Raw genomic sequence first — 25,323 nt, 5'->3', positions numbered from 1 at the left:
TGTGGGCTTAAAAATCAAGTCATCACTTTCTACAGGCATATACTAACTGTCTGAATTCATATGAAGGTTTTTCCTGTGAAAAATCTCAGGAAGGACCAGGTACATAGTGTTACCTGGAAAGAAACTGTCTTGCACAGATCTGTGTGCATATATGTGTGTGTAAGGCTTCAAAGCTCCTACAGTCTTTACTGAATGGCACTCTAGGAGAAAGGATTAGATAAAATCTCATTAAGGAATTTATCATTTCCTTCTGAGAAATCTGAAATAAAGAACACCTTTCTGAACCATTCCCCTCCTGAAGTGTGACTGATTTGTGCAGAACTATCCTGAGTATCTGATACATTTGTGTTCAATGGGATATTTGTTTCCTGTGTCTCTTTTGCATTTAGTTAAAACACATATTATCTCAGTGAAGAGTCACTTGCGGAAGGAGCAGATCCTGACCTTGACTTACTTTGTGTAAGTCAAAGAGTAAAAGAGTAAAAGAGTAAAACCTCTTTTTTCCAGCATATTTGTGAGGAAATACCAGGGCTGGTTGTAGAGCAGCATGAAGACAGAGGTAATGACTTCTTTCTTGAAGAAGCTGAGATACAAGTTCAGAGGAGGTCATGGGTACTTGTGGCTTCCTTGGTTTCTGTTGTTTTCAATGAACCTTCTTTAGCTACAAGAGCCAATGATGCCACCCATCTGGGTAGTGTGCCATACAGATGAGTGTGTTTCTTCAAGACTGTGTGGAAACAACTTAGAGTGGACCTGCAATCAATACTTACATCTAACAACTTGCTGAAGTGGGAGCTGTAAATAAAAGAAACTATCACTTCTTTTCAACAAACACATCAAGATGTCTGTCCGTCTGGGTTCAAACTTGGGTCTGATAATGACCAGGAGAAGGGATACCTGAATGACACCCCATCTCAGAGGTAGAAGTAACTTAGAGCATTCAAAGTGTCAGTGTGCAAGGCAGCAAACCATTTTTTTTCTTTCTTTCTTTTCTTTTTTTTTTTTTTTTAAAGCTGTAAAGTTAGAACTAGAGCATTGGGAGGTCTTAAAGAAAAGCAGTTTCCATCACACTGCTCTTTTATTGCTTTGAAGTAAATGACCATGAATAAATGTACCAGTAAGTACAGATGTTTTGAACTACATCTTTTCTTTTATTGCAAAACAATTGTTACAGAAATTTCAGAAAGTTCTACTGTAGTAATTGCCAACTTCTGCTTTTTATTACATATCTAAACACAGTCTAAAAGTGCATTGTGAATCCAGTAGACCTTTGGAAAATACCATTTTCCCTAGTGATATACATTTAGACAAATCATACTTGAAAAGCTTCATATTAGTAGGAATTTGTTTAAAATGACATTTTAATCATTTTTTCTCCCTTTATAAATGATTGTTATACACTTACAAATGATAACCCAAATAATAAACGATTAAATAGCTATTAGTATAGTATATTGCAAACACTGTTCCAGACAGCAGTAGCAGCATATAGACTCTCCTCATGTACAACAACTGCAGTGGTGGAAGAAGAATATAACTTTAATACAATTTACTCTTGTGAAGGCATAAAATTGTATTTCACAGCCAATTCCCACTTCTGTCCCCTTCCCCCTCCCTACAAAATACTACAATAAACAAGACTTATCACTTCCCTGCAGCAGAAACAGCAGCAATTTCATAATCAAACATTTTTCTTAATCCCTTTTTTTTGAAATAAGTACTCTGTGGCTCTATGATAGATCTGAAAGCATATAGCAAAAAATAATAGGTTAGAGACTTTCACAACTGCTTTGGCTCAATGGCTCAGTCATTAGACTGCCCACTTGATGATGACTTAGGATAAGCTGTGCCATGACTCAAAGTAATATAGAGATAGCAGAATAAATCCATTCTCTGACAAATGTCAGAGTAACTCTTTAGAAATCTTTTTTTTTTTTTTTTTTTGCCATCAGATTTGCATCAGCAGTGATAAGACCATAACTGTAGTCAATATTGCAGAAGAGAAAATTATATTACCTATAGTGTTCACCCTGTGATTAGCTATAAAGCTGCATAACTCTTACTGGGGTGCAGACAGTTGGTCCCTCCACATTCAGCACTACTGTTTCTATGCAAAAGTGTGGCAAGGCCAGTGAATACCATCCAGAGTAATGCAGTGTTTCCTTATATAAGCAGACACCTCAATGCTTTACTTCTGCCCAGTTTGGACTATGCTGTTGTTTGAAGTGGATGAGGGAAAATTAATGCTATAAAGCTTTCCTATTTCTTTTGAAGAAGGTGATCTATACATGACATCATTTAACAGAACTGAAAATGTTGTCTTTTTTGAAACAATTGTGAATATTTGTGCAAAAATGCAAATATACTATTATTTTGAAGCAGGGGGGAGACTCACAACTACCTAAGCATTCCTAGGGAAATCCAGGAATGACAAGCTCACATTTTCCCTTCTGGTGATTATCAAATCCTCTTAACTGTATAACCTGAGCAACATAACAAGACATTTATACTTGTTTTAAAAATTTGCACCATGAGTTTATAGATAATTTTGTTTCACTGGCTCACTCTAAACTAATACCTTTGATAAATTCTGTTCTCAGGACAGAGATACTTGTTTGTTCCGACTGCAGTCATTGGACTAAGGCTTTGTGCTGCTACCAGCACATTTTTTTAGTAGTTATATGTGTAGTTGCATTTTCCACATGCTGACAGTTTCTAGGAAACAAATCATTTTCTTCTCTTACAAAAAATATACCTAACTAAGATATTTATCCCCTGACAAAAGGCTATCCATTCCACAAAAGGTACAAATCATTTTTTTTTTTTTTTTTTACCAAAAATCTATAAATGGAAAATGAAAAAAAGCGGTCTATATTTGGAACCCAGAGGGCTTTCCTTATGTGCATGAATGGATATTTTGGGTGTTCATTATATTTTTAAATTATCCCCACACTGCCATTTATTAACTGGCACTTGTGCTAAGAACAATAATGTAGCACCTTATCTCTTCCAAAAAAGAGAGAGCCAAATGTCTGAGGACTGCTGTAGGTTCGCATTTTGTGTTGAATATTTCAATTTCATAAAATACAATTGTCATTTAAAAATAATAAAAAAGTCACTCACTTTGCTAAAGATCAAACATAATGGAAATAATGTAAACATCCAAAAGCTTGAATTCATTCCTAACTGGATTCGTCTTTACAGGCAGGCAATAGCAAAATGTTAAGTTTCATAGCAGTCCAAAGAAACTCATGGAACAATGCATGCATTTTCGTTGACACAAAAAAAGACTGGACTGTAAGGAAGAGAAACTATCTCAGTCATACCACACGGTTATTGTGAAAGAATAATGTGCTATAATCCAATACCTAGGACAAGTGTATACCCCAACTGTAGAATAGCATCACTTAAACTGGTAACAACAGAACAGATTACTATAGGAAAATATTTATAAAATACTGTACACTGCTTCCTCAGTTGGCCAGCATATGTAAACAAACAACTAAGTTCAGTTGAGTTTCAAAATATTATTAAAGTTCATTCATCTTATAATCTTTTGCATAACATGCCAATTCATCTTTCACACTACCACAGCTCACCTGTCACAACCCACAGTGGCTCATTAGAGGTTTACACATCAGCTCATACAGACATTTAAGTGGAGCTATACAGAGAAATGTGTGAAATATACCTAACTCACACACTGTGACCAGAAATGCATATTCCATATGTATGCTAATAACTGGATAGTGGAACTTAATGCTTGATGCAACATGTGCTATTTTATTGAATGTTACAGATTTACAAACAAGACCTTATAATGTGATATTAAAATTGTCCTGTAACGTTCACTAATATTATCACATGTCACAACTATACTGGTTTATACATGGGAGATATGTATATATGTGTAGATATATAATTCATAAGCGCTATCCCTTGATACAGAATATGTCATATGGCACAAGCTATAGGTACATGATGATGGATGATAAGACTTTTACTCTCACTAAATGGTCATAGTACATTGGGAGGGGGCAATCTGGTCCCATTGCAAGAAATGGGTGTCTTACCACCAAATTCAGAAAGGAGCAGTTTGATGCAATACGTAAAAAAGAGATGAAGATGAAATAACATAACATCCATCATAATATATTCTATAGAAACCACATTATAGAATAAATGGGAAACATTCAGGAAAAGAAGTGTTCTGACATCTTGCAATCACACTTTTAACATCTGAATTTACATTTTATATATAATGGCAAATTTTAAGAGGTAAATAAAGTGTCCTGTTTCCTTTTACCTGGAATGTGTGTTCCAGATCAATAAAGTGCTGTATCTTAAATGTTTATACAGCTTCTGGGTTTGGCAAATTCCTTTACCCTGACAAACTAAGCGATAAAATCTACCCCAGAGGAGAGCCCTATGCCTCGAACTAATCACTGCTGACGAATTTCTAATGAATTTGAAGTTCCTCTAGAGTAGGCCAGAAATATGGTGGAGGTGGAAGAGTCCACGAATAGTTTTAGAAGACATTCGTAAAAGTAACAAAGAAAACAGAGCGAGAAGATCCCCCTATACTCATCAAGGACAGATAGATTTGGAGAAGCCTTAGTAAAGGCTGCTAACAAAAGTTGGCACATTTGAAGCAGATTGTTAAACACAAGTTCCTTTGTCCCTGGGCTTTTTGCTATTGTTCAACAATCAGCCTATTACAAGTATGCTTCATAATGCACAGAAAGGTTTCTGACCTTTCTTGGTGTTGCCATGTGACCATAATGCTGCACATGGACTGCAAGGCAATTGCATAAACATGGTGTCTTGGTGGAGTTTAGCTCACTGAAGGCTTGGTCAAATAGGATAAAGAAAGGAACACATTGGTGCAGGAAGCACGAAACACATTGTGCTTAGCGTGTCCGTGTTGCAGTTCTCTATGTAATGAACTTTCCAACGTAGTGACTCAGTACCTAAAGGTATTCACCTTCTTTGCCTCTTGTCTTGAGCCAGATGATTATTTTTATGTCTGCATTTGTTGCCTTACAGACTTTACTCTCACACGATCCTTAGAGTCTCCCAGTGCGAGATCCTAGTGAGAAAATGTCAGCCTACATTTTCAAAGCTGCCTTAGAGGTTTGGAAGATAATTCCCGTTTAAATAAATGGGAAGCATGTACCCCACTTGCATGTGCTCTTATTTAAGAACAAAAAGGACCTGATTCTACACAGATGTTGGTCATTGTAGAGATGTTTTAATTTTTAATAGCACTAGCTTCACTCTTTTCAAGCTTCAAAGTCCCTTCATAGAGGATGTGAAATTTGGTCCAGTTGATTTTTATGCTTTGCTAACATCTTCCTGTCTTCTGCACACCCTTTCTCCTCTGACCACAGTGATATCTTTCCTTAATAAGTTTGAAATTCCTGTTGATACTGTGGGCCCTTAGAAAGTATGTGAGTGAGGTTAGTGGAGTCTATTGTCTTTAAACAAAACCCACAACTATATTACAGATCAAATATGCTTTCTCCCACTAAAATGCGTGTTGTGTAATATGTTGCTGAACAGTGAACAGTGGAAGCATACTTGCAACTGATGTAATTTGTTGTTAACAGACAATTCCAGTTTCATTCTGGTTCTTTAACTTACCTTAAAAACATATACTACATACCTTTTAGTGTTTTACAGTATTCTGCTAAGAATGCTTTCATTTAAGCAACCTCAGCCTAATTTGGTTAATCTGGATTTAGACCAGGTAAATCTTGATAAATCTTATATAGTTTGAAATGTTCAAATACAGCAACATCATCATTAAAAAAAAGAAAAAGAAGTGTATAGTTTTAGGTGAGAAAAATTGGCAGCTCAAATGGAACAGCAAGAAGAGCCTGGTGGCAACCTCATGGGTAAACCTCTCCAGTCTGTACAATTAATTAAACGGAGCATTGAGAACCTGACAGTATTGCTGTGCTCTGCTCTGATCACCCCATTCTTACTGTTCCATCACATCCTTTGATTTAATGAGACAACATATTGATGACAAACGTGGTAAAAAAATAAATATATGCTATTCCGCTTAATTACATTCATCCTAAGCTTGCTCAGCTGTCCTAGAATCTAGAATGCCTATTTTATACAGGAAATCACCTGATATTTTATCATAAGTTCTTCCTCCATTTAAGTTGCAGTACAAAAGGTGTTTCTGTTCCCTTTCTGCTTTTTTTTTTAATTTTTATTTTTATTATTATTTTTTTTTGTGACACTAGAAGTTGATACAAAAAGAGACAAGTGAACTTTATGGTTGTTATCTTGTTCATCTTTCTTCATTTACACAAGAGTAGGGAAGTAAGGTATTTGGGAGACTTTAGGTTTATTTGCTGCCAGTTCCTACAGAAATAACAAATGCTTTTCATCAGTCATCACAATGATGAAACAGATGAAAAGGAAGTCGTGATTGAAGTTTAGAACATCTAATTTGTACATTTCTTTTTGCCAGTTAATTCCTGTGTCCTAAAAACTTGTGAATAATAGATCTTAGGATGCCTTCTAGTAAAAGGCAGATTTCTGAACTCAGTTATTACTTGAGACTTCATAAAGGGGGCTTTTTTTTCTTCTTGTTGTTTACTGAGGTGTTCATAAATATTTCATCCCTCCCTTTTTCCTTAAGTGCAAATGTCAACTGGGTCAAGATGCAGTAGCTCAGCAGGAGCTGCTGAGACTGACAAATATGCTCCCTTGACCGGTGGCTGATGCCAACTGGAGTTGACATGGAATGATATGAGGTGTGTTAATTCTTCTAAGGAAAATGGACTGGAGAGCAGATGATCCTGCCTGCAAGCTTTGTCTAGGCCTAGCTGTGCTTGCTTTCAAAGCTACGGAAGGCTCCTGTTCTCGATAGTCTCCTCATGGACAGGTTGTCTCCTTTGCTCTCTGGCCTCGAGGACTTGCTCCTCTGGAAGGGGTTCCGCAGGCTCGTTGCATTTCGCTGTCTGTCAAGTTTATCACTGATTGAATAGCTCTTCCGTGTGTGCTGTGCATACAGCATGTTGGACTCCTCTGCAGAGTAGCTGTTGGCCCTCTCTATTTTTGGAAGCGGGATGCTGTTGGTCAGAGTTCTTGTGGCATTGCTATCTTGAGGAGATAAGGGGATTCCCTTCTTGTCTTTGGACTCAATATCTTCATGATCAGAGCTTGGGTGGCTTAGTTCTGCTTCCCTCTCTGGGTGGCAGCATCCCAAGTCTTCCACCTTGCCCCCAAGGCTTCCAGGAAAACTGGCCCTCTCTGCGATGGTCTGGGGAGCGCTCACACACCTTGTGTCTATGCAGTCTGTAATACTTGTGTACTCTGCTGTTTTGACTGGGACACCAAGGCTGCTGAAGTAGCTTCGAGATGGTGAGAACATAAAACTGTGAGATTTCACAATTGGTGTTTCCTCCAGAATGAACGGAGTTGTAGCCAGATAACGACTGCTTTTGGATCGCTCTAAAGTGTGGTACAAGGGAGGGTCTGAATCCCAGGGGATTTGGCAATCTGTGATTTGTGAATAGTCTGAAGAAAATGCTCTTGTTTCTATTCCAGATGTTTCCTCATAATCAAGACTCCTGCCAGAAATCTTTTCACTAGGTGTACTGCTAATATACGCACTGTTAGCTAAAATGGAAGAGGCTATGTGAGCCTGTAGGGCTGCATCTACAGTACCAAGAATATTTATGGAGCTGTCAAGAGGCTCTGTGTCAGAATGCATCTCATCCATTGCAGAAACATAGATGTCTATACAAGATGAAGGCCTTCTGGAGTCTGGGGCAATTGACAAAGTGCTGGTAGGGGCTAAGGGAACCTTTCCTTCTTTTGCTATCGAGTGGGAACTGCTAGCCCGGTGCAGGCTTGGAGACCTTTCCTTAAAAATGCTTTCAAACTTTTCTAACCCACACTTGTCCTTCATATTTGTTGCATAGAAAGAGTGGCTTCGCATGCGGGGTGTGATTGTAGGAGATGTTGGGGACATGGACTCCTCTCCTGTAGGATCTATGCTCTCTTGAAGCTTGTAAGTATTTCCTTCCTGACTATTGAAGCTACTCTGCCTCACAATGTAGGCTGCATCTGTACAGTCAGATGAGGTCCTGGATCGTATCTTGGTTGTCTCACCTCTCTCTATGCCAGTCAATTTTTCTAAGGCTGTCACCATTCGTCCTATCATATCTTCCAGCTGAGCAAGCCTGATGTCAACAGTCTGCAGAGAAGCCTTCATGCAGTGCTCTCTCTCATTTACTTCTTCCAGTCGCATGGCCATGTTCTCTACCCTTAAAGAAGGGAAAATAAAATGGGTTAATTTCCACAAAGCAGTGATGTTCAGCCAATAGGTCATTGAAACAAATGGAAATAAATAGGTCTTAACATTCAGAATCAATGTGCACCTCGTGTGCATCAAACATTGCTAAAAGAGGTTCAGCAACCAAAGGATACTGCTTACTCAGGAAATTGCTCCAGTAAGTTAACCAGTCAGTGTCTGCTCCTTATTGATTATAACATAGAGGGGATTTTAGGTATGCTCTATCCAAGGGACAGGGGCTATTACAGAAATGTTATTATGATTTGCTACCTCTCTGCTGCCAAAACTTCTAATTAGGTGGTTACAAATGAATAAAACTTTCCGCACATGCCACGATATTGCTCTCATTTGTACTACTGGCAGAACTATTGTAGTTAACTCCTGAATTAAATGAAGTCATGGAAGTGGGTAATGTACTATAGAAGGAGGGAAATATCCCACATTATTCTTCTGGTGTTCCCCCCATATTTGTACCAGCTACTGCTGTTTGGCCTAACAAAATAGTTTCCTTGTTCTCTGATTCATATTTAACTCAGATACATAGAAAAAGATTATCAGCATAGTACAGAATGTAGGTAATATATATATAAGAAAATTGCAAGGAGTGAGCACTGATCTAAAAAAATGTAGTGTGCAACAGGGTACACATATCAAGACTGTTCTGTTTCTGTGTTTGTACCTTTTGTAGTCTGTGTTAGTAGTTTAGGGATTGAAATGATGGGCCATGAAGATACTTATTAGCTGCCTATCATAATATATAAGTACTAATAGCTAATAATTGAATGTGTGAGCTTAATTTAAACTTCAGTATAACTGTTCTATATACAGGATTGATTTAGCTCATTTTAAAATGTATTCATCTGTAAAGTGAACTGTGTACTAATTTATGCCAGTGGCTTTTAATCATTTCTGTTTGCTGGCCTAAAAACTTCTAAAACTTCTCTAAGAACTTCTAAAAACTTCTCTACTGCTTTTGTATGGAGTCTTCCAATTTCATAAAATAAGATTGCCTTTAGCACATATGAAATTCCTTATAATTACATTTCTCTGGTAGTAGTCCCTGGAGTAGACCAGGGAATTCCATTATCTGCCAAAGAGATATTAAAAGCTGCATATTTATGTAGTTTGTTTATTTACATATGCCTTATTTTAGAGTTGCAGTTCTGGGTTTCCCTGTCCCTATTGACACTGGAAAATGAACAGTGAAGTGACAAATACCAAACAAAAGGTTTTCCACACTTTTCTCAAGTCTCTCATTCTCTGTTTGTTACTGCAAATCATACTCAAAAGTTAATATGCACTCCATCAACCATAGCTGGGATTTCTGATGGGATAAATATTATACTCTACTACTGGTAGATAAATTTCCAACAGGACAAATGATTTGAAACTGGAAACACCACAAACACTCCTGCTTGTCCAAAAGGAAATCAGATTTTAGGCAATAAATGAATATTGGGCAGCATTAATATCTGGTACGTCACAGAAGTTTAGGGAGTGAAACAGAAGTTTAGGGAGTGAAGTCTGACTACCATGTGGTGTTGAGCAGCAACCATCCATCCGTACAAGAGAGGAGAAGGAAGAGAGTGGCACCAAACCCTGCAGCACGGCTTGTATTCCCAAGAAATACGGGCTTATTGTGTTGAAGACCATGAATTTTGAAAGTACAAGTAAAAAACTTCAATCTATAGATTTGAAGTGTTCCATGAATCAGCAACTGTATTACTGTCATCAGACTTCAGCAGATGAAAGATCAAATAAGCTAAGACCCCTGCAAAGAAATAAACCTGTAGTTTCAAGCAATCTCCTTCTACTCAGCTTATTATTATTTAGCCACTAGACTATTTCTTCTGTCAACCTCCTCTAACCAAACAGACTAATGTTATTACAAGCACAGGATATAATTTCACAGTAAGAGAGCAGTTTGTATAAGAAGCAGTTGAATTTTCCCTCATGTTATTAGTTATTTAAACTGCTATTTTATCAAAGAAATTATACTTTTGAAAAATTTATCAGCTAATAACTGAGTACCTGGTCACTCACTCAGATTCCATAATAGCTTCTTGATGATGATGACGGATATAGCTTGACAGTTCGAGTACAGTTACACATGCTGAAAATCCTGAGTAACCCTGTGGTCTATTTGAGCTAAAGGAAAGTGTTTTGCCTGGATATTAACAGAGCCCGACACAAGACGTAAGGCCAGTGGTATTGCTGGCCAAGACAAAGAGAGGATTCTGGGTTACTTGGACTGGTGGTTGCCATGGAAGAAGCCCCAAATTTGATCACATGGATAGGGGTGGGAAATTTATTTAGAAATGTAACAAGGTAAGGAGAGTGCAGCCTGGGTTCAGAAATAAAGGGTAACCACAGATGTACTGTGAGGTACATAACTGAGAGGTACATACATGTGTTTACACTGGATGAATCCCAGGAAGGAAGGAAGGAAGGAAGGAAGGAAGGAAGGAAGGAAGGAAGGAAGGAAGAAATCTTGAGTGTTAGTAGTCTCCTCCAATTTCAAAGCTATTAGCTGACTTTAGTCATCTTTTGTTTTACATATGACACGTCCACTCCTGGACCTTTCCAACAAATATTTATACTTTTAATTTTGGATATTCTCAATATTTTATGCTCAATTCCGTAATCATTCAGCACACACAATAGCACCATGCTCTGTGAGTATTCCCACCAGAAATGTGATAAAATCCCATCAACTAAACACTGAGGACATAAGGAGATATGCTCTGGAGAAATACAGTCATAATCTGGTCCTTAAAATGTTTCAATAAATGAAAATTTATATTGTCCTGTGTTAGATGATATTACACTCAGTGAAAAGACAGCCAGAGCTGTGTTTCCTTCAGGAATAGTTTCGAATTAAAAGACTATTTCAACGTAAAAAATAAGTTTTTCATAGAATCATATCATAAAACAGCTTGGGTTGCAAGGGACCTTAAAGATCACCTAGTTCCAACAGCCTTGACAACACCTCCCACTAGATCAGGTTGCTCAATGCTCCATCCAACCTGGTCTTGAACTCCTCTACGGAGGGGCATCCACTCCTCTGGGCAACGTGTTCCAGTGCCTCAACACCCTCTGAGAGAAGAATTTCCTCCTAACATCCAATCTAAATCTCCCCTCTTAGTTTAAAATGATTCCCCCTTGTTCTCTTATTTTCTGCCTGAGCAAAAAGTTGCTCTCCATCTTTTCCTATAAGCACCCTCTAAGTACTGAAAAGCTGCAGAGCTTCCCAGAGCCTTCTCTTCACCAGGCTGAACAGCCCCAGCTCTCTCAGCCTTCACAGGAGAGATGCTCCAGCCCTCTGATCAACTTCATGGCCCTCCTCTGGACCCGCTCTAACAGCCCCACATCCTTGTGCTGGGGGCCCCAGACTTGGACTAGCACTCCAGGTGGGGCCTCACGGGGACAGAGCAGAGGGGCACAATCACCTCCCTCAGCCTGCTGGGGGCACAATCACCTCCCTCCACCTGCTGGCCACCCTTCTGTTGATGCAGCCCAGGATGCAGTTGGCCTACTGGGCTGCAAGCATGCACTGCTGGGTCATGCCAAGCCTTTTGTCCACCAGAATCCCCAAGTCCTTCTCTGCAGGGCTGCTCTCAATGAGTTCTTCTCTCAGTCTATGGTCACGTCTGGGATTGCTCCGACCCAGGTGCAGCACCTTGCACTTGGACTTGTTGAGCTTCATTAGGTTCACATGGGCCCACTTTTCCAGCCTGTCCAGGTCCCTTTGGATGGCTTCCCTTCCTTCTGTTGTACTGACTGCACCGCTCAGCTTGGCGTCATCTGCAAACTTGCTGAGGGTGCGCTCAATCCCATTGTCTATATCGTTGATAAATATATTAACAGCACCAGTCCCAAGACAGACCCCTGAGGGACACCACTCATCACTGGCCTCCACCTGAACATAGAACCATTGACCACTACTCTTTGGGGGTGACCTTCAAGCCAACTCCTTATCCACTGCATGGGCCACCCATCCAGTCCATATCTCTCCAATTTAGTGATTAGGATGTCATGTGGGACCGTGTCAAAGGCCTTGCAGAAGTCCAAGTAGATGATATCAGTTGGTCTTCCCTTGCCAAGTGATGCAGTCACTCCATCATAGAAGGCCACCAGATTGGACAGGCAAAATTTGCCCTTGGTGAAGCCATACTGGCTGTTTCAGACCACCTCCTTGTCTCACATGTGCCTTGCCTTGCATATGTTCTCTTTTAATTATTTTTTTTTGCTATAGATAGTATTGCTGGATATATATATATAATATATATCCAAATACATAGCAAATATATATATTTGCTGGAGATAGTATAAACCTTTAGGCAAATCTCACAATATCCATGTATGATGCCTCTATTGCACCTGTGTCTTTCCTTACAGCAAGATTTATCTCATGTATGAGGGGGTGCCAAGCCATCTTAGCAGATGGGCATGAGAACAGACAAAGAGAAGGCTAAATCTAAAATGTGCATTGAGTGTGTTTTGCTGAAGCTTAAAAAATTCTAATAGAAAAACACAGACCAGCTGAAGAGAATATTCAGTAACTGGGGAAAAATACAAGCTCAGAGCTGGGAATCTGACAAAGGTGTTACATTATCTGTGACCAACCTTTTAAATTATGGTTTGAAAGATGAAGGATTTTGCTGGCATTCTCTTTGGTTATAGTCATTTTTAACCTCTGCACAGCTGTTCATCTATAATTTAATTTAAACAATGATTTAATGGGAGTGAGGTACTCTTTTCAGAAGTAGACCTCTTAACTGAATCAAACCATTAAATGAATTTTAGAATTGGGTTCACAAGTCCCTTTGTGGAGCTCTGTCCATTTTTTAGGCATCCTTTATGTCTGCAAAATCATTTTCAGCCGTTGCAAAGACTGTAGATGCTAAAGTCCCTTAAAGAGGGGATCCACATTGCTTGTTATAGGTGACTGTAGAATGCTTTTACTTTTCTGGAAGCAGTTCCCAAGCTTGTAACAGGCTATTGGTACTGTACCTGATATTTTTTGGTAAGGTATCTCTGGTGTAAGTGGACAGCCAGTTTTTCCAAGTGTTGTGGTTTTTGCAGGTTAAGGATATTGTGTTGTCCTGGCTGCCTTCCTGTCCGGATCCTAAGACCACCAAACTCTTTCTGACTATAGAGAGATGCAGTGAGATTAACAGACCTTTCCTAGCCCCACTTTGCACATATCGCCTGATCTGGTAAGGTCAGTATTGACCCTTTTCTGTGCACTTCATTTTGCTCTCTCTGAAACCAGGATAACAGCTATGTCTTCATTCTCAGACACTGTTAATGCAATTGCACTGAAGAACTGTAAGGTGTTAAGGTACTATAGTTATGAACTCCAGAGATGACATAATAATGTCTACTCTAACCAGTTTATCTGATTTTTAAATACTATTAGGATGTGACCCTCCTCCCTTTGGAATCAACAAGAGGTTTTTATTGGGTCAAGACTTGGCCATATGGCCAAGAGTCTTGAAAGTAGAGTCCAACTCTACTTTCCTCCCTGGTCTCCAGAAGATTCACTAAGATTTGCCTTTGTGATAAATGCACTTAAAGAAAACACCTTACAGCTTTGTACTGCTTTGTATTTCTCACCATAATCACTTCCTCTGATCTGTATCATTAACTCAGACCTACTTCCATGTGCCTGTGCTAGATCCTAGCAAACAGAAAAGGACAGACATCAAGAGTTTCATGTTTTTGATTTCTGAATGTCGAAATGATCAGGTAAAGGAGGCATTCTGTGTGGTAACAACAACTGTGGATACCTCTGTGATGTTTTTTCCAGTGAGAATGGTAAGACTGAACCCACTGAGGCCACACAAGATGTCAGGGTGAACTATTCCAGTGTGAGAGTATAAACTGCTTCTTCTTTTAGGGGAGTCAGGCAAGGCACTGTGATCCTGATCCAGAACAGCCACTGAGACCATGGCTGAAATTGCTGGTTTACGTACAGTTCAACACATCAAGAAACAACATCTCTTGTTCTTTTGCTTTCCTGAACTCCTTCCTGCCTCTGGGACCAATATAGGCTGAACTTCAAGGCAAGACTTTGTTCCCATCTCCTATTGTCCTTCCAGTGCTAGACTTCTATTCCTTCTTCCAGGATTACTGGGGTTTGCACCCTGCTTTTGCAGCTGCTTTTCCTTCAAGTAGTCGTACTGGGTCTGGCTGGGATGTTAACTTTCCCTGCAGCAGCCTATACAGTGCTGTGCTCTGCACTTGTAGCTAGAACAGCAGTGGTATCACACCAGTGTTGTGCCTGCTGCTGAGCAGTGCTGGCACAGCATCGGGACTCTCTCTAACCCTTCTAGGGGGTGGGCAAAAAAGCAAGAAAGAAACAGCACCAGGGCAGCTGACCTAAACCAACCAAAGGGATATTCCATACCATATGATGTCACACTCAGCAATAAAAGGTGGAAAAAGGAAGAAGAGGGGAGGGGTGGGCTCTCGTTGCGAAAATGTCTGTCCTCCCGAACACCGGCTACATGCGTTGAGGCCCTGCTTCAAGGACATGGTCAAGCATCGCTCATTTGTGTGAAGTAGAGAGTAATTTCTTTCCTCTGCACTTCCACATAGCCTTACTTTTTTTTTTTCTCTTCCCCCTCCCTTTCCCCTTTCCCTTTTTTCCCTTTAGTTAAATTGTTTGATTAATAATAATCTTTCCTTAATAATTATTTTTTTCCCTTTAATTAAATTATCCTTATCTCAACCCATGAGTTGTTCTTTCCTTTACTTCTTCCCCTCCTCATCTAAGGAGGGGGAGTGAGAGACCGGTTGTGGTGTTCAGCTGCCTAGCATGGTAAAACCACCACAGTAGTCCCTGGGGCATTCTGGTAGATCCAACTGCAAGTAGAAGATGTTTAAGGGGATGTTTAAGAGGTGAAAACATTCTTGTGAGCTAAGCGCATCACAGATGCCTGGAGGAGAGGGAAGGCTCTGAGCAGTCCAGGTGGATATGCATCACACAGGCCTCATCCCAGTTCTTCTTTCTCCTCCAGCTAAACAGCATCCTCAGCTTTCTGGAAAAGGAAGGTCTTCAGTGCAAAGGGAAACTCCACACACATTCTCAGGATATTCTGGGTTGATATTACACCATGTGAAGTTGAGTTAATTGGCCAGACGGCTAGGGTGATGATCTCATGGCTATAATGTACATACTGTGCTTGATCTAGTACTACAGGTTAATGACTGGACATTGGAAGAGAAACTGTAGTATTGCATCTTCTCTGTTTTCTTTGCTTTACATCTTGCTAATTGTACAAAGACATTTATATATAGAACCTATGAAGTACAAAGCTGGGTTTTAAATATTTAAACGTTCCACAAGTTGGGAAAAAGAAGTTTGGTATTTTAGGTCCTGAGCACTTCAAGGGATACAAGTCTGACCATAATTGCAGACAAAATGACAGACCTGGGAATGTAGTTCTTAAAGTGAGCAAGATTTAGGATACTTATACAGCCCAGATCTGAGCATATTTAATCTAATGCTTTCAAACTTGCCTTGTCTGGGTAGAGTATTGTAGTGGGTTTAGAGGAGAGCTGTTATGAGATGGGACTTCACTGCTGGAAGTCATAGTAGTGGAATATCCAACTTTCTTGTGTTTAGGTTTGGAAGTAGACTCTGTAACCTATCCTCACAAATCCTATCCTATCCTCACAAATGGCCTTCCATACAGAGCTGGGACTTGCTGGTTATACACTATTGACTAAGGAAAATGTACGTTTAAATAATTATTTCTCTGTGAGGCTCAGGTGTTTGTCTTCATTTAGGTTTCATAATCACAAACCCTCCTCTGGAATGAAGTGCTTTAAGTCACTAACTTAAAATAAAGAGAAGGACTCCTTTCCTGTAAAACAGGAGCAAAACAGAGAGCAAAGACTATTATAAATTCAGTAGACTATTACAAATTCATTTTTTCAGTTCATAGAGTATTTGCCTAATGTAGGGGAGGTCCCAGCAGGGTCACTTATTTATACAGACTTCTTTCCTTGGCCACCAAAAACAAAGCTATGAGCAAACAGAGATTTGAACTTACAACTACCATTTCCAGGTTAGTTTTCTGATCTCTGGAGTATCAGAACACAGGAAACCTTGGACCACAGTTCAATTTAGCCTGCTGTCTTTCTTTGAAACATAAGTAATTCTTCAGTCTCCAGTCTTCAACCACCTTCAGCTTAGGAGTAAAATGATTTCTATGTATTTAGTAGTCCTAACAGGATTTCTCTTCCATAAGCTTATCTAGTCTCTGTTTTAACTAGTGTCGACTTTTACCTGACATCATCAGCTTCTTTTAGACCTCATAATCTTTCAAGAATTCACTCTATTCTAGTATTTACTGCATGAAAAGAACATTTGTTTTTATTTATTTTGAACAGTCTCCTGTTAGATTTATCTGTTGCTCTCCTATTTCCTGTTTTGGGAGAGACAGCAAACAATTGATTTCTACTCACCCTCTCCTTGCATGCAGAATTATATAGGCCTCTGTGGTTTCATTTCTGATTTTTCCTTTCCAGACAGAATAGAGTTTTATTTGAGGATTACCTTGTGAAGAAGCTATTCCATGCTTTACCATGCTTCCCCTCTAACACCCTTTTCTAAAATATGTGTCTTGAGAGTACTATTTTCAGGAACACAGATGATTAAAGGATATTATATTTGCTAATCCTGCTCTGGGATAGATTTAGTTCAAAAACAAATTAAAAGCACATTTTCTTGCCTACAGGAAACATATTTTATGCATAACTGCATCAGGAGCTGTGCCGGAAGTTTACATATAAATAGAAGAGTGTTATGTCCATGTACTCAATTACAGCGATGACTCTCCTGATTTCTTTTACATGCATTGATGTTAAAGCATAGTATTCAGTGTACAGACTATTCAGTGGTTCTTAAGTTTCATGAGTATTTGACAGGATATCACCCTAGAATATTTATTGGCAACAGTGCTGTGCATCGAACAACAAGCTCTGTACTCAAAATTTAGCTCTGTTGCTCAGCTGCTATATGATGAAAGCATGTATTGGAGATTAACAGATTCATTAAGTTTAGGACTGTTAAATTTGAAGACTAGAAACGTGCACTAAACTCATATATTATCTTAGTCCTCTGTGCTTGTTATCATTCTAAGTGAAATGTCTGGTTCCTTTGGAATTAATGGCAAGATCCCTGTTGCTCTCAATGAAACTAGTCTACCTAGCAAGACCATCCCAAAGTAAAGCTCTTTCTTTATCTAAATGGTTATCAGGTCAGTGCTAAAGCTCTAGTTTTTATTGAGGAACTCTCATTTACTCTCCCACTGTGTTCTGACCACTTGTGCCTCTAAGTTCTGCTTCAGAAAGTGAAATGCAAAGAGGAATTGTATTTTCCTCACTATTTCATTTGCATACAATTGTAACTGGTTAGATGATCCAAAGTTTTCAAAATTTTGAGGAACATTTGCTTTAGTGAAGAAGGAAAAAAAAAAAGAGAAGAGAAATTCATCACCTTGTATCACTCTACTTTTTCATTAAGATTTACTTAAAATTACCTCAAATGTTTCCCTTTTCAAGAAAAAGAAAGGAAGGGTGAGAAAGGCAACAAAAACATATTTCTAGATCAACATATGAGAGAGCAAAGTGCACCTTTCTGAAGTGACACGGATTCTTTCATCATTGGAGGAATTAAATCTGTCATCCTTCTCTCTAAAATATTCTTCTATACACTGCTCTTCAAAATCATGGACTTTTTTCAATTCATCCTCAGTTATGAAAAGTTCTGTAGAAACAATGGAAAAAATGTGAATTTGGCAAAGCATTAACATGTGAAATTAGGTACACTTTTCTTATAGCAGAATTCACAGACTGAACTTTCAAAATTAGGCTTCAATTTTACCTGGCATTTTGGTACGAAAGCAAAGAGATGTATCTAATTTCCAAATTAGTGGCTTCAATTATAAGTGATTCTGGAGATAGCAACACTTAAGCAGGCAAATGCTGTACAAACATGAATGTGTTTTGATTACATGAGACCTAAACACAGCTGTTGGTCAGGACCTGGAGAGACAGTGGGAGCCAAACCTCACCTGTAACCTAATATAAATTTAATCATATTTGGAGACTAGTAAGAAAGAAGTAGGAGAGTACAGAGGGTCTGCTTGACATGGCAAGAGATGAAATCTGCAGGCAGCAGCAAAGGCTATGTCAGACACAGTGTGATGTGACTGGGAGGAGAGCACTTGCATCTCTCATGCCATCACAGGACTCCAGCTCCTTTCTTGCGGAGAAGTGGGCTGTGGCATGGGTTTGAGTTGGGAAGAGATGCACATCCGCTAGCTCCCTACTTCTGTCATGTACACTGGGGGAGGTGGAGTTTTTCTACTTTGAAGAACTAGATAAGGAAGAGTGAAGAAAGTGTTATCAAAATAATCTGTCAGGTTTTCCATCATGCTTATGGGAGTTCTTATTAAAGTGTCTGGAGAAACCACTCCTCCACTTTGAATCAATGTCAAGGAGAGAACATGTGTCTACAAAATAATTACTCCTTACCATCTCTCATCTTATCTAGGCATAAAGTGTGTTGAGGGGACACGTGCTATTTGCTCAAAAAATAGGAATGCTATCTCTGTGTTTTCTGCAATAAAACTAAAGATCTGGAAGTGCAAAGAACTGTAAAAATTCCAGTAACAACAGTCTTCTAGCAACAGCAAAACAAAACTCTTTGTTTTGAAGAGAGAAACAACCCAAAATATCCAGGAACAACATTGCCTCATTAATGCTTTGAGGAGAACTGAGTGTTAAGGAATGGAAGTAAAACTAAGTGATCAGGTGGGAGCTTGCAGTTAATAGTTCTCTGCTGAAAAGGTTATCAAAGTGCTGGGCTTAGCCTTCATTCATGTCAAAAACAGATATTACAAAGAGAATTGGAAAGTCCCACTCTGTAAATTGTTTAAGGCTTACTTAGTCCGTAGTCTCTCTCATCTGGGTCACTTTCGTGTTTCCGCCATCTACAGCAGAGGTGTTGGAATATCATAGTCATGTGGCTGAAAATGATCAGAGGTGGTGGGAGAACTGGCCTTTCATGAAATGTCATGATTAGTTGATACCTTTGAAACTTCCATACTTGGTTGGATATGGATTTGACTTCAAAAAATGTATTGCTAGGAGGCAAGAAGAGAAAATAACATCAGATTAAAATGTTTTTGAGTACTTTGCCAAAAATGATATGACAGCACCCTAATTACACACATTTCACTAATAGTGGCAAACTTTTCCTTGTCATACAAAAAAAGGAAGAACAAAAGAAAACAGCTAGTAAGTTTGTTCTTCAGTGATGCACAGTAGAAATCAGTCATTTAAAATGTTACTACTCTTTATTCTTGCTCTGTGCAACCACTTAGTTTTTCAACAAACCCAGTAAGACAGGCAAGTATTTTTATTCTTGTCTTCTATATTAGGAGTAAATGATGTCATAACTGAACTTCAAATTTTTGGATTTTCTACTCTCAGTCGCATTGGATGTCTGTCCTTGGAAATGAGATAACGTAAAAAAACTGGCATTTCCCTCACTCTTTGGAGACAAGCTACTACTTTATATCTTCTCACCCGCACATACTCTAAAAATGGCTTTCAGCCAAAGTCTTCAGATTAGCTGCCTTCTTAGACCATGAATAACGCCCACCACCCCCAACTCCATTCTTTGCAATGTGTCACTCACTTGAAAACAGCAATCAGAAGGTTCACCAAAAGGATGTTTGCAACCAAGAGGTAACAGGCCATGATGGCAGGAACAATCCATGCTCCTGTTTTGCAGGGAGGCAGCTGGATTATTTTACCATCTTCTCTTGTTTCATTCTGACCACAAGGAGCTGGGAACAAAAATACAAAAATACAAACCAGGAATGAATCTTATATTTTCAGTGCTTTTTACAGAAATATTTAAATGTTTATGAAGGCCTGCCTGCCAAAGCAATATCTTCTAAATAACAGTGCCATTGACGCTCCTCCCAATAAATCTGCAATTGCTATAGGCGGTGGTGATCACATGCTTGTCAAATCTATCACATATTTTAAAAGCTACACTTCTTGACGCTACATGTTATTTCCCATGAAAGTCAAGATATTCCCCTCAGAAATTTCAGGAAGCCTGTCTCATGTAAACTGCCTGTTCTGTTTAACTGAAATATCTTAGTACTCTGGTATTAATTAGTGGCTGTGCAAATGAAATAATCAAAACGGTTAATCCTGCAAACTATTTTTTAATGGTGAAAGTTTTTATTTTTTTATTTTTTTATTTTTTAATAGAAAAAAAGAAATACATGAAAATAAAAAGTATATATTATTTACTGTGCACTGTACTTCCCACAGCCCCTCTGGGAAGAATTAATAATGGCCTTCTGCTATTGACTTTTGACTGCATTCCTAGAAAAACAGTGGGGGAGATTATCAAGTCTTTATTGTACCAGGTAAAGGGACATGTAGGCAACAGAGTTGCCACCTGTTTCTTTCACAAATGTTTTGGAACAAAAATGACCAAAATTTCCTCATTATGAGCATTGTAGAACTGAAGCAAAGAGGGAGAAAAAAATGTGAAATAGTTGTTATTACTATTCAGGAGGTTTAGCATGTAATTACTTCTGTCATACTACTATGACAGAGGGATACATCCTGCATCAGGTTCAAACATGAACTCTCCCAAAGTATTCAACACACGGAAAAAAAAAAAAAAAGAAAGACAAATACAAGCAATACTACATTTGCAAGCAGTTCTGCTGTGTCTGGACCCACATTATCTCTAGTCCTTTGTACTTACAGAGAAGCACTTTATTCCTGGAACAGGCTAAATATACGCAATTCTTTATTTCTTACAAAATATTATATTACAGGCCCTTTCAGTTATTTGCTCCAACCAGTGGCTTCATTTAGATGTTCAAAATACCATCTGTGAGCTGCTGGATTTCTTGAACTAGGTGCATTCAGCCTCCATCCAGCAGAAACTGGTGCATTCAACACCTCTTGGTATCAGCATTCAAAGTGAGACTTTTTTGTTTATGTGGAAACAGTAATGTTGATTCAGAGCTACAAAGCTACAACAGAGTACCAAACCCCATCATGATCTCACCAGTAACACAGAAATCATTATAGCAGTTGATGAAACCTGTTGTCCTTCTGTGTGTTACAGCACAGAAACAATAATGTCTTTTATGGTGAAGAGAGAAATTTCTGAAAAGCGTATCTTAAACTTTAGATCAATGATATCCAAAACTCAGCTTTAAGTCTTGCTATAATCTATTATTCCATTTTTCTATTAAAAAATATTTTCATCTAAAATATTTTCCATCTTTGACAACTACCAAGACAAAAATATTTTCTCTAACTTGATTTGCCTGCAATAGAATATTTGGAAAACCATTAATGTGTCCCTGTCAGTTTATGCCACAGGGTGGTGTCTTCCTTGAAAACAAGCCCCCATAATCTATTCATACATAGGTGTTTGGCTTGCCTTGAGGTTTTGCAAAAGTTTTCTCTTCTGTCAGTTCTGTTGGAGAAACAGAACATAACATTCCTTTAAATAACAAAGGAATACTAATCTTATGCCTTACTTTATGGAGATCTAAGCCAACATTCAATCTTCAAATCTTCAGCTGCGTGAGAAAGTGTGACGTGTGTCCAAAGTTCTGAAGCCTGTGTTCTAATGCATATGACTGAAATTAACATCTTTTTCCATTTTAAACCATAACATTAATTTTAAAGGATTGTTCTCCCACTATTAAATAAACTATTTGTTAAAAACAATTACTCCCAGAAAAAAAGGAAACAGAATTTTCACCCTTTGCTACAGGGAGGAATCTGGCAGGTGTCTAAGAGTGCGAATGATACTCTTTTTAGATAACAAAGATACTTGCTTACTTTTAAGAATTTAGAATTCTGATTGATGATTTATATTTTGAAAAATGTAGGAATTTTTGTAGTACATGCAGTAACATATTGTAATGACAAACTTTTTCAAAGAACAATTTTAAAGTGTATGAAAACATACTCATATCTTTCTACATGACAGCCTTGCTTTAGCAAAAATTATGTAGAGTTTGTAATTCTAGTGAAATGTTTTGTTAAAACAAATTCTGTTAGTATAACTACATACATATTCCAGGTAACTGAAAAACCCAGGTAGTCCTGGGTTTGACCTGTAGGTCATTTGATGTAGGCAGGACATTAAGCCCTGAACTTGGGCTTTGAAAAATCGTAATTGGTTGGAGTTTTAATTTCAATTACATGTATTAACTTCCCTCAGCTTTCAGATATTGAACCTTGACAGCTGTGGTGGTATGTACTTTTTGCATCTTTTGTTTCTCCTTTCATAGTCTGCCTCTATGCTTATGTTTCCTTCCTGGCTCCCTTTTACCTTCTCCTGTGCAGGCCTTTCCTGTTACATATCTAATGCTTCCTCTTTCCTGGCCAGCAAACTGGTGCAAAGCATATAGCAATAGCCCACATATCTGCTGTGCTTCAACCTGACCAGTTTACCAGGCTAGTCAATATTGAAAAAAGGCTAAGTGAGCTGCTTAGGGCTGTCCACTTCTTGACTAACAGAGAAAATACTGAACTCTGGGAACTCTGAATCTCACGTCGCTGCTCTTTTCATCAGTAGAAACATTCAGGGAACTGAGAAGTATCTCATTACTTGAAGAAAGTTGCTTTAACTACAGTATTGTGACCTTACACATTGCTTCTTGCTCTCAGACACATTAAAATTACTCCAAAACATATCATATTTTAATCATAATTTATAGTAAATCTCTCTAGTTTTCTTGTTTTCTTTCTCCCTCTTCCTCCCTGCCTTAAAAATATCCAACCAAATGGAACCTAAAAAATAACCTCATGGGAGTGACAGGAAGGGGAAGACTGCTGCAGCTCAAGGACAGGGAGATTCTTGAAGTGGTGTGTAGGCAGTGAAAAAATATTATTCTCTGCCTTTGTCTAACAATACAAAAAATATTGCCTGTGCTGCAGAGTTGTAACACAGATGAAAGAGAAGGGAAGGGAAGGGAAGGGAAGGGAAGGGAAGGGAAGGGAAGGGAAGGGAAGGGAAGGGAAGGGAAGGGAAGGGAAGGGAAGGGAAGGGAAGGGAAGGGAAGGGAAGGGAAGGGAAGGGAAGGGAAGGGAAGGGAAGGGAAGGGAAGGGAAGGGAAGGGAAGGGAGAAGAGAAGAGAAGAGAAGAGAAGAGAAGAGAAGAGAAGAGAAGAGAGAGAAGAGAAGAGAAGAGAAGAGAAGAGAAGAGAAGAGAAGAGAAGAGAAGAGAAGAGAAGAGAAGAGAAGAGAAGAGAAGAGGAGAGGAGAGGAGAGGAGAGGAGAGGAGAGGAGAGGAGAGAAGAGGAGAGGAGAGGAGAGAAGAAGCATGATTTATTATATTTTGTGCAAAACTGCTCTGTTACTTCAAATTCCAAAATAATCCATGCAAATAACAACCCTTAGAGGAAGATACCACAGAGACATACAAACGATGAAATGTTTAAGATTGTATAGAATTTTGTATAAAACTTTCATTCATAATAAGAAACCTCTGAGAACTTAAACAAATTCTAAGAGACTAAGAAATGTAAAGAATTTAAATAAAAGTCATTTGTATTAATTATATTTTCCTCTGAAGTTCATTGGATAGTTGCATAATAATTTGTCTTTCATATTCTACTGAAACAACTGCATTCTGATTACTTGGCATTGCTCCAATATAAGCAAGAAAGAAAAGGAGGCCCCATCTTTTTCTCTTTACACATATACGGTTTTCCAATATGGCAGTGGGCAAAGGGAACAAACAGAACTCAGATTGATCCTCAGATCCTCAGATTTCAGATGGCACTTGAAATACTGTCAGCTGGAAAGAAAATCCAGATGCAAATCTGACATGTGAGACTACAGGCAAATCTGAAAAAAGACCAAACAAAAAAAAGAAAAAAAGAGAAACCAAACCCAAACCCATGTTGACTGACAACAGTTTCAGTTGCTCTACTTTCTGAATATAGGAAAATGTGAGGTCTGATGCTTTTTTTTTTTTTCTTTTTTTTTCTACAGGTCACTGCCATTTCTCAAGTTGTTATTTACATCATTTACCTACCTTCTCTACCAAACTTTTTTTTTTTTTTTTTAACCCTGGAATAATCCTTTCCTCTTCAGTATTTCTATATATTTCCATATCCTTAATATCCTGGAGGGACAGATAGCTTGGCAAGGTGAAAAGATAGTTCTTTGCATGTAACATCTGTGTTCTGAAGTTTTACGCTAGTATTGCCAGCAATAATGCTGAAGTAAGTGAGGCAAACCAAGGGAGAGATTTTACAGCATTTGTGGGTTTTCTTCTAGACAGGCCTTCACTGCTAAGCAGCTAAGCAGCTAGCTGCTGCCCCATGGATCCTATCAGGCAGCAGAAGGCTGAGCTAGACTAGGAAAGGCAGCCTGAAAATGAGACAATTCTACACGCCATAACCAGTTCCCTGGCCTGGACCCCCTCTTGTCCCCAGCTAGTGCAGCTGTGATGAACTGTCAGTCTGAGAGGAGCTACTTTGAGACTAGTTTTGCTCTTTGGTATAATTTGCCTAAAAAGTTAAACACAATTCTAAAAGATTTACTTTGTTTTTGTTTGTTTTGTTTGCTTGTTTTTTACCTTTTACATCTGAATGTTTTTCATGAATTTGCAGGAATGTAGTACTTGTGTACATCACTGACAATTAACCATACCACTGGAAAGTGTATTCGTACTCCCAGAAGTAAGGATATATTTCTGTCCCTACTTTTGAGTTGAAGGTGTGATCACATTGTCAACAAGACACTAATACACACTCCAGTTAATATACGTATTTTAAACATGAAATGAATACAGACAGTATGGGTAAAAAGTGTAAGTGTACAAGACATGCATTATTTTAGAGAGACATATTTGACTGATGTTTTAACAGTGCAACGTGTTGAGATAAAAGTCAAACTACATGCAGTGGATGGTCAGG

The 25,323-nt window shown here is 38.6% G+C and overlaps 1 protein-coding gene across 3 annotated transcripts in view; it reads right to left on the bottom strand.

Moving 5' to 3' along the window:
• Nucleotides 1–1,143: 1,143 nt before the first annotated feature.
• The window catches only part of TRPM3 (transient receptor potential cation channel subfamily M member 3), a 485,203-nt gene continuing 461,023 nt past the window's right edge, over nucleotides 1,144–25,323 (bottom strand). For all 3 annotated transcript variants that reach the window (XM_040540026.1, XM_040540024.1, XM_040540025.1), the window contains exons 22-25: nucleotides 20,040–20,190; nucleotides 19,283–19,482; nucleotides 17,969–18,101; nucleotides 1,144–8,291 (exon numbers count right to left, since the gene is read on the bottom strand). In XM_040540026.1, the coding sequence (XP_040395960.1) occupies nucleotides 6,842–8,291; nucleotides 17,969–18,101; nucleotides 19,283–19,482; nucleotides 20,040–20,190 (1,934 nt within the window). In that variant the 3' untranslated portion in view covers nucleotides 1,144–6,841. The remainder of the gene's footprint in view (nucleotides 8,292–17,968; nucleotides 18,102–19,282; nucleotides 19,483–20,039; nucleotides 20,191–25,323) is intronic.

Source organism: Cygnus olor, chromosome Z, assembly GCF_009769625.2.
Source record: "Cygnus olor isolate bCygOlo1 chromosome Z, bCygOlo1.pri.v2, whole genome shotgun sequence".
NCBI lineage: Eukaryota > Metazoa > Chordata > Aves > Anseriformes > Anatidae > Cygnus > Cygnus olor.
The sequence above is the reverse complement of the archived record's forward strand: the minus strand, read 5'-3'. Positions and strand labels throughout refer to the sequence as shown.